The sequence below is a fragment of the Drosophila rhopaloa genome, unplaced genomic scaffold (assembly GCF_018152115.1).
Source record: "Drosophila rhopaloa isolate 14029-0021.01 unplaced genomic scaffold, ASM1815211v1 contig_178, whole genome shotgun sequence".
NCBI classification, from domain to species: Eukaryota; Metazoa; Arthropoda; class Insecta; order Diptera; family Drosophilidae; genus Drosophila; species Drosophila rhopaloa.
Genome location: NW_025335059.1, coordinates 5698586 through 5708302, shown reverse-complemented (window position 1 = coordinate 5708302; position 9717 = coordinate 5698586). Strand labels below are relative to the sequence as shown.

General features: G+C 46.3%; 2 protein-coding genes across 2 annotated transcripts; one reads left to right on the top strand and one right to left on the bottom strand.

The window, feature by feature from the left end:
• LOC108043498 (melanization protease 1) lies at positions 1-933 on the top strand. The gene is made up of 2 exons (XM_017122245.2): positions 1-458; positions 528-933. The coding sequence occupies exons 1-2, from the start codon at positions 1-3 to the stop codon at positions 931-933; spliced, it is 864 nt and encodes a 287-aa protein (XP_016977734.2).
• A 217-nt stretch (positions 934-1150) lies between these two features.
• On the bottom strand, positions 1151-8942 carry LOC108040081. The gene is made up of 6 exons (XM_044459146.1): positions 8692-8942; positions 7474-7641; positions 6125-6808; positions 4672-5988; positions 2557-3142; positions 1151-1646 (listed from the first exon to the last, which is right to left on the bottom strand). The coding sequence occupies exons 1-6, from the start codon at positions 8779-8781 to the stop codon at positions 1396-1398; spliced, it is 3096 nt and encodes a 1031-aa protein (XP_044315081.1). The 5' UTR covers positions 8782-8942; the 3' UTR covers positions 1151-1395.
• Positions 8943-9717: the final 775 nt, after the last annotated feature.

Sequence of the window (9717 nt, the reverse complement as noted above, 5' to 3'; positions counted from 1 at the left end):
ATGTGGGAGTTGAAGGACGGGTTGGTCTGCTGTCCCAAGCTGGGAAACGAGCTGCCATTTACATCGATCTGCGGACATAGTGCAGCCGGAGATCGTATTGTGGGTGGAGGCGAGGCGGATCTAAATGTTTTCCCCTGGATGGCCATGCTTCTATACCAGAACCATGCAACCTCGGAAATTAACACCTATTGCGCGGGCTCCTTGATCACCAATCGCTATGTCCTGACCGCAGCCCATTGCGTGCACAACATGCCATCTGACTTATCCCTTCATAGCGTCCGACTGGGCGAGCATAATATCTCCAGCGATCCCGACTGCCATGTCAAACGGAAATTCTGTGCTCCCCCCCACGTGGAAGTCGACGTGGAGTATGTGGTTGTGCACGTGGACTTCCTCAGGGGTGGCAGGAAAATGAACCAAAACGACATCGCTTTGCTGCGACTCCAAATGCCTGTACGGTGAGTAATCGTTTCCAGGGCCCAATGGTAAGCCACCCTGATCCTGATCCTGACTTTCTACTCCTTCAGCTATTCGAGGGCAATAAAACCGATTTGTCTTTGGGGATCCCATGACTTCAAGACCAACTCCACCTTTCAAGTAGCCGGCTGGGGCAGAACGGAAACGGATAGATTCAGTCAAGTACTGATGAAAGGGCTCATTAAGAAAAGGGAGTTTGGTAGGTGCTCAGAAAGGACTTCAGACTTGAACTCCGGGTTCCAAATGTGTGCCGGTGGCCTGGACGGAAGTGACACCTGTGTCGGTGACTCCGGCAGTCCACTGATGGCCACCATGGGACAGAGCTACGAAGAATATATATATATAGCCGGCATCACCTCAATAGGAAATACAAATTGCGGCATGACTGGTGTGCCAGCAGTTTACATAAAAATTTCGGCATTCATCGATTGGATAACTTTTAATTTAAGACCTTAAAAGTTTGTTTGCTTAGATATTGTATATAAGTTGGAAATAATGTACTTTAATAAACAATTTTTTTCGAATTAACAGCAACAAAATAATAAAATAATAATACATTTTTAGTTAGTACGCATACAATTTTTTGTAGGGAGAGACTTTAAGCCTTTAACCACACCATCCGATGTCTTGCCGATCGATTTAGAAATTAAATTTCAACGCCGTCCCAAATGTATATGGTTTTAAATTGGATTAGTTTTATTTGTCAAAAGAACTCGTAAAATATACACAAATACACGCAGGTAAATACTGTTACGATTACAAGAAACCCCACAACACGCAAATGACGATAAATTACAATAGTGACTGTTGACAGAGACATCGAGAGAAAGAGATAGGCCGGCGTGGGATGCTCCAGCTTAGGTGGCCAAAAGGACCCAATCCTCCGCTGCTCAATTCCCCGCCGCCGGCGATTAGCGATTAGTGGTTGGCATAGAAGCCATGTCCCGAGTTCCCCATGAACTCCGTCCAGCGCTGCGAGTCCACGGGGTCCAGCTCCGAGCAGACCTCACCTGGCTGCAGGGAGCGGCAGGTGCACGTGATCCCGATCCGGGTCACCACCAGCTGCGACTCGAACTTGGGCAGGGCGGGCTCCGCGTCCACCAGACGCTCGCTGAGGCACTGCTTCAGGAACTGTTTGCGCAGCACGTGCAGGTTGTCGATGGTGTAGCCTGCAAAGGGGAAATACTCGGGGATTACTTGGTGTTGAGGAAAATTGTAGAAAAAGACAAAGGTTATACCTAAATGTGGTGTCAAATACATTGCTTTGAAAACGACAACCAAAATATTTTATTTTTAGTACTATATGTTTATAATTATAATAAGGAACTGATTTGAGAACTATTTAGTCATGATAAGAAGTACGTATAGTACTCAAAGAACAGCGATTAGAAAAAATTAAAAAACAAAAAACGAAGCAAACTTTGGCGAGCCAAAGTTTATATACCCTTGCAGTTATTACGAATCGACTACATTTCGATTTCTATGCATATATTACTAAAATCAATGAAGTTGTCTCGAGTTTGCGTTGCATTTTGCCATCGTTTCTACGGTAGCTATATGATATTATTGTCCGATTTTAATTTAATTAAAACAGTAATTCCATAATTTTTAAATATTACCAAATCCCAAAAAAAAATATTCAAAAACAACAAAGTTATAATTTTTTTGAATTTTTTTTTCCGATTGTTCCGACTTATATACTACCTGCAATAGGAGACAACTTTTGGGAAAGGTTCAAGCAGATAGCTACAAAAGTGAGGGACTAGTTTGCGTAGAAACGGACAGACGGACGGACAAACGGACATGGCTAGATCGACTCTCCTGGTGATGCTGATCAAGAATATATATACTTTATAGGGTCCTTCACTGCGTTGCAAACTTTTGACTGAAATTATATAACTCTCTGCAAGGGTATAACAATTTGTTTACTAATGTTAACCTGTGGTTTTAAAATATAGTACATATGAACATGAAATGCTCTTATATTATATAAGCTAATCTTTTATTCAGTGGGTGAACTTGATAAGTAGTTGGGGCAGTTTTAATTGCTTCAAATTGTCCAATACTTTATGTACTCACTCTTATAGGCGCTGATCTTCTCCTCGACGCAGCTGAGATCGTGCAGCGAGAAGAGCGGAGGATAGGCCTCCGATTCGCGGATGTTGAGGACAAAGGCAAAGTCCAGCGAGGAGCTGGCGTTTCCCAGCGCCTTGAGCAGGACCCCGGTGGATGAGATGGAAGCCAAGTACCAGTCTGCTCCAGAGGACTCCTCTCCCCCAATGGAATCCTCGCCAGCGGCGGTCGTGGTTCCGGAAGCACTCTCGCGTCTTTTGCGGCGCCTCCTCTGCTTTTTGTTGCCCTCCTGGGCGTCGGCAGCCTGTTCCCGCGCCTCGTTGTCCAGCTCCAGATCCCACAGGCTCAGCGGCGACTGCGCGGACACCGGCTGCCCGGTGGTACTTGGGGTCGTTGGGGTGCTGGTGGCCTCGAGGAAACCACTGCGCACATCCCGGCTGCCGGCGCTGGGATACTTGGATCGCAGGTGGATGGGCCGGTCACTCTGCTCCAGAAGCGGAGGCACTTCGTCGTTGTACACCAACTCGTACTCCTCCGGCAGGCGTAGCGGATTCGCATTCTCCGGCGGCAGCGGCAGGTTATCATAGTCCTTCTGCGGAAAGAGGACACTCCTCAGTGGTTTGCAATGGAAAAAATAACGTTTTGATTGATGCATGATCTCCTAACTAACCTTCAACCAATTATTTGAATCAAAAATATTAAAAAAATATAATAAAAAGAAGAACGGAAAGCTAACTTCGGGCGGAGCCGAAGTTGATATACCCTTGCAGAATATTCTGTAAATATTATTGGTTGACCATAAAACCCATAAAAAATCCCAACCCCCTAACTTTACAAAAACCAAAGTTATGGCATTTCCAATCGTTCAGTTATATGGCAGCTATAGGATATAGTCGGCCATAACTTTGCCAAATATAATCCGATTTCAAAGTGGCATACCTCTAAAGACTTGTGGTTGGATTCTCTAAAAATCTGCATTCAAAATTTTCATTTTAGCGTTGACCGACTTTTTGACCCATTTTCATGTTGGTTATTTCTAAGTTTCCGATGAGTTGCCCAAAGGTGACCCACAATTGGACTCCTAGATTCCATAACTTTACCAAATATAATTCGATTTCAAAGTGGCATTCCTCTAATGACTTGTGGTTGGATTCTCTAAAAATCTGCATTCAAAATTTTCATTTTAGCGTTGACCGACTTTTTGACCCATTTTCATGTTGGTTATTTCTAAGTTTCCGATGAGTTGCCCAAAGGTGACCCACAATTGGACTCCTAGATTCCATAACTTTACCAAATATAATCCGATTTCAAAGTGTCATACCTCTAAAGATTTGTGGTTGGATTCTCTAAAAATCTGCATTCAAAATTTTACTTTTAGTGTTGACCGACTTTTTGACCCATTTTATGTTGGTTAGTTCTAAGTTTCCGATGAGTTGCCCAAAGGTGACCCACAATTGGACTCCCAGATTCCATAACTTTACCAAATTTAATCCGATTTCAAAGTGGCATACCTCTAAAGACTTGTGGTTGGATTCTCTAAAAAGCTGCATTCAAAATTTTCATTTTAGCGTTGACCGACTTTTTAACCCATTTTCATGTTGGTGATTTCTAAGTTTCCGATGAGTTGCCCAAAGGTGACCCACAATTGGACTCCCAGATTCCATAACTTTACCAAATATAATCCGATTTCAAAGTGGCATACCTCTAAAGATTTGTGGTTGGATTCTCTAAAAATCTGCATTCAAAAATTTTAGCGTTGACTTTACAAACACCAAAGTTATGGCATTTCCGATCAATCAATTATATGGCGGCTATAAAATATAGTCGACCGATCCTTATGAAATTTGGTAGGTCGTATTGATTGGCCAAATATAAAACCCATACAAATTCCCAACTTCCTAACTCGAAAAACACCAAAGTTATAGCCTTTCCGATCGTTCAGTTATATGCCAGCTATAGGATATAGTTGGCCGATCCGGCCGGACAGACGACAGACGGACGGACAGACGAACAGACGGACATGGTTAGATCGACTCTCCTGGTGATGCTAATCAAGAATATATATACTTTATAGGGTCAGAAATGTGTCCAAAGTAATAATAATATAAGAAAGCCACTTACAAACTCCTTGTAAGCTTCCTTGGGGAAACCACCTCCCATTCCGAAGCTGGTCAAGTCATTCTCCGCTCCCTGAGGCAGAAGCTCCTGCAGTTGCTGCTCCATCAGCGGATTGTGTCGGTGGTGTGGCTTTGGTCGCCTGCCCGGCTGCTCCGTCCCGCTATTGATGCCACTGCCAATCCCATTACCCATCCCTGCTACGGCGGCCACCTGGCGCAGCAGTTGCTCGCGATTCCCGGCCAGCAGTTTCTTGAGCAGCTTGGGATGTTTCAGCGGAGATTTCTTGCCAGCTGCCGTCGGTCGTTGTGTGCGATTCAGCTGGACCTCCAGGTCGTCGGTACTGAATAGCACCGCTCCCGGCGGTTCGATGTGCCTGGCAATCCCGTAGAGCTTCAGCACCGTGGACTCATTGTACCGCAGACGACAAGTGTCCGCCCGGGCCTGGAGGATGATGTCGCTATCCGGCACAAACTCGTAGGCATCCCGGGCATCCGGACGATTGCGGCACTGCAGCTGCCAGTGGAGGAAGAAGTCGCCGCCGAAGCTCTGCGAGATGGAGACCCCGCCGAGCAGGCTATTGGCACCACCTGCATCCGTCATCATGGCGTTCAGCAGGGGCTGTCCGGTTCTTCCATTCAGGATGGTGGTCTGCGAGTAGTAGTAGACGGGGAATCCCGGTCCCGTGTTGTACTTCACCATGAAGTCCGTGACATTGTCGTGATCGAAGAGCCCGGGCACAATGGCACTGACACACTCGCTGGCCGGGAACGTGTAGTTCCACATCATCGTGTAGTTGGCTCCGTCGAAGGCGAGGACACTCCGGTTGAAGGCGGCCACCACCACATCCGAGATGCCGTCTCCATTGAGATCGGTGAGCACGGCCGGCACCATCAGACCCGATCCCTGTTGTCGGTGGAGGGGGGTGAAGTGCTTCTCACTGGTGTGCGCCATCAAGGAGTGCAGTCGCAAGGAGTACACGCCACCTGGTGTGTTCTGACCACCAGTGACGATGAGCAGGAGCTCCGTTCCGTCCGCTTGCGTGAGCAGCTGGATCGGCACGAACATCTCCTCGCGGTAGGGCGTTGGAATACTCCGGATCACCTTGCCCGTCTTCCCCGAAATCAGCTTTATGTGCCCCGCCTTGGACTCCTCACGTTCCTCCAGATGGGCGGCTATTATTTCCGGCACCGAATCCCCGTCCAGATCGCGGAGCACATTGATTGTGTACAGGTCCATCACGATGGGTGAGTTCGTCTCCACTTCTAGTTCCCGGAAGCGCCAGATTACAGAGCCAGTGCGTCCATTTATGGCGTAGATCATCTGTCAGGTGGAAGAACCAATAGGTATGAGCGTTATAACATTGTTCTTGGGGGAACATCATCCCAGAAAATGAGGTGTTCGCTTTACTATTTATATTATTTATATAGTAAAACAGATTTGTAGGGGTCCAACTTACCCCCAGTCTTCCTGCGGCCACGCAGTCGGTTCCTCCATCGCCGTCCACATCCGCGCTGCAGTGCAGCGAGAAGACGTTGGCCACGCTCCAGGATTGCCAGAGGATGGACCCGTCCACTCCGTCCAGGGCCACCACTCCGCCCTCGCAGGGCACCTCCTCGCCCTGCTGGGCGGACTGGCATCGGGGCAGGGGGATGCCCTCGTAGTGGATGTTGTCGTCGACGCCATATCCGAAGACCACGTCCCTGATGCCATCGCCATTGAGGTCGGCCGCCCGCAGGGGACTCTCGCTGTTCATCCGGGCCAAGCTGCGGCTCCAGCGCTTCTGGACGCTGATCTGGGTGCAGGGCACGAACTCGCTGCCCTGGGAGCTGCCGTAGGCGATGCGGGAGGAGCCGGCGGAGATGCCCACCAGCTGGGCGGGATCGGGGCGCCACCAGTGGCGGATTCGCTGCAGCGGCAGCGGGAAGAGCGTCAGCATGAGGGCCGCCAGGCTGAGCAAGGCGCAGAGAACCGTTAGGGCGGCCAAAGCGTAGCAGAAGGGTTCGCAGCAGCGGCAGCAGCGCCGCCTCCTGTGCTGCTTCATTATAGGAGTCGAACCCGATCCCGATCCTGGTCCGGATCCAGGACTATGCTTGCGACGCGGCGCCATCAAAGGCCGCTTCAGGCCCTGCTCCTCGCTGCGCTGTGGGAGAAAAGCAGAGTTTGGTTAATCCATTCATTTTTAAGAGACTTAACTTATTTTTACACAATTGCTAATAATTCCACTAAATAATAATTAACACAATTATAAATTATAAATTAAAAGTTTTAAAGATCTCAAAGAACAATGCTTTCATGTTCATCAACAATATTCTTTGTAAGAAGGAATACCAGATAAAATTATGCTTTCGATTTTTAAACCAAAAATTTAAATATTTTTCTTTAAATGTTATACCATAAAATTATTATTGGTATTTTCCTAGAGATGTCTTCTTAATTGTTTAATTAATTTAGATTAAATCTATTAAAACACTCTTAATTTGACACATAAATATTCGTATAAGTACTATATAAACAAAAGAAAAGGAAGATTAAAAGATAACAACACAAAACCTGACATATGGAAGTTGAATACTGCTGATAGGTTTTAGCAAAATGAAAAACATACATTTTTTTACCTCTTCGACATGACTAATTGGAATAGATTAAAAGTTTTTCATTGTTTTCGCACACAAATTTTCTTTATATGTACACATGAAAGTTCAGACGAAGTTTATTCACTCTTTTTTTTTTACCCCTTTTAGGAAACTTTTGTATTTCACTTTGGGACCGAACATATCCCTTATGATTTCCAATGCGGCTACTAACCTTGGCCGACCTGGCATCCTTGATGAGCACCTCGTCCTCGACATCGTCGCTCGCATCCTCATCGATGGAGGAGTCCCGTATGGCAATCCGCTTGGAGGGCACATATGGTCGCAGTTTGATCATCTTTCGGTCCGATTCCGCTGGCGCGGATGCACCACCAAGCTGCGTCTGCAAGAAATCCTCTGTTTTAGCCGCTCGAAGGATGCGTTGCGGATCCTTTAGAGCATTCTGTGGCTCCTGTTTTTCCGTGCAACTCCAATTGCAACGATGCGCGTCCGGCGATTGTGTAAAAATCAATAGCGACGTCACGGTTTCGCGCTCAGCTGTCTGCGATTGCGGAGCATGCGCCCTGAAGGCTTTCCTCTGGAGCCACCCGAACCACCACCCACTGGAGCAAAGGCCACGTGTTGGCCAGCGGCTACAGGTTTGTTTGTCAACAATGTGGCGGCCCACCTGGCCAGCTCTCTTTCCCTTTCTCTCTGGCTCTCTCCTGCGACATCTGTTGCCCAACGGACCCACCACCACCACCCCAAAGCCACCCCATTGCCACCCCATGGCCACCCCCTATGGCCATCCACATACCCACCCTCCAGCCAAAACTCCCTTATTAGCTCCTCCCCAGCGGTTCAATGTCCTCGCTTTGAGGCTTTTCATGAATGAAGTGGGTGGAGTTGGGATATGTGGGCGGTGGGTTGGGATGTTCCATTCACCAAACTTCCGCGTGCCGCCAATGTGGGTCACATCTTCTGTGGCACACTGTGTGTGGTTTCCCCGCTCGCCAGAGCTAGTGATTAATATTTAATGGCATTTTGTCTGCCTTTCAGCGGCAGGAAGTGAAAAAAGATAGAACAAGCTGATATATCAGCGTTCGATTGAAGGTAATTTGGTGGTGGAGGTTAGGACTCTTTATAAGGTAAATAAATATTAAAATATTGAAGAATAAAGCTTTATAGGAGCGGCCTTTCCATCAAAAATTAGTGATTACCAGTATATTGATAAATAATAAATTTTAATATACTTCAAGAATGTTAAAGATTCATATCTATAGTTCTGTGAATAGATCCTTTTTTAAATAGCCCGACTTAATAATTATAATTACCTAATCTATGTTTTCTGATTTAAAACTAAGCTCTAAGCCCTTCTAAAGTGCAAAATTAGAACGGTATTTTCCAAACTGCTCTTCCGTCAAAAATAATTAATGGCAATTAGTTAAATTACCTCTATAACGACAATAAAATCTTCACCAAGTTCCGTTTGCTGGGCAACATTGTGATTGGTTTTGGCCAACACAATCCAACTGACGCTCATCCTGAACGATTCCTTCTTGTTTTCTCCGCGGAAACAAATCCTGGCAATTCGAGGACCAGGCCTAATTACTCTGCAACCTTGGATCTCTTGACGTCACAGCTATTTCCTTGATATAAGATATTCATTTGACTAACAAAGTTTCTGTTTCTGTATCTATTTTTTTCTCATAATTTGTTTAACAGAATTTTCTATGACGTAGAGGCGCTTGTCAAAAGCCAAACACAAGTGAAAAGTTCCCTAGTTTTTTTTTCCCCACCCGAAGTATTCAAATTGCAAGTGCGCCAAAACCTTTTGCGAATCTGGCAGAGCCACCGCCCTGGTGCTGCCCTCAGCAGAAACTTAAGAGCACCACTTAGTGGGGTTGGGATGTGGGGGATCTGGTGGGGAATAGGAGCACTCAGTGCGGGTCCAAGCTCGACTGCATTCGAATAAACTATAGAAAAATCAGCGGCTTTTTATAGCTGCCCCATCAATAGAGAGGAGTGCATGGGGATGAGGAGGAGGAGGAGGAGGAGGAGGAGGAGGAGGATGAGGATGAGGTGTGGAGGTTGCTTAAGTGTGCTATTATCGCATCAGAGATAATTTAATAACGACGAGTCTTCTTCTTCGGTCGGAGGCCAGAAAGGATGTGTTGAATCCGCTCGAGAGTGTTGCGGCAAGGCGTTGAGTAGTGCTTGGGCGGGTGGGCGTGGCTGGTTGTGGGTGGGGCAACCACAAAACCAACATGTATGTATAATATAGTGGCCACACATGTTGGCAAACGGCTCAAGGTCGCCGGTAAATCAAAGGAGGAAGCAATTTGTTTATTACTTATGATTTTTGTGCTTATCAATTGAAACGTATAAAACATGCTTTCTACTTATCATAATTAAAATATCACTCGTAAATAATACATAAAATTACATAAGCAAAGCAATGAAAAATATAACACTCAAT

What these genes read in the sequence shown, in the direction of transcription:
- LOC108043498 (XM_017122245.2), top strand. Translation starts at nt 1, where the DNA reads ATGTGGGAGTTGAAGGACGGGTTGGTCTGCTGTCCCAAGCTGGGAAAC. An exon ending in CGACTCCAAATGCCTGTACG is followed by an intron (nt 459 to 527) that starts GTGAGTAATCGT and finishes CTACTCCTTCAG; the next exon opens with CTATTCGAGGGCAATAAAAC.
- LOC108040081 (XM_044459146.1), bottom strand. Translation starts at nt 8,781, where the DNA reads ATGAGCGTCAGTTGGATTGTGTTGGCCAAAACCAATCACAATGTTGCC. An exon ending in AGGATGCCAGGTCGGCCAAG is followed by an intron (nt 6,809 to 7,473) that starts GTTAGTAGCCGC and finishes TTTCTCCCACAG; the next exon opens with CGCAGCGAGGAGCAGGGCCT. An exon ending in GAAGATCAGCGCCTATAAGA is followed by an intron (nt 1,647 to 2,556) that starts GTGAGTACATAA and finishes TCCCCTTTGCAG; the next exon opens with GCTACACCATCGACAACCTG.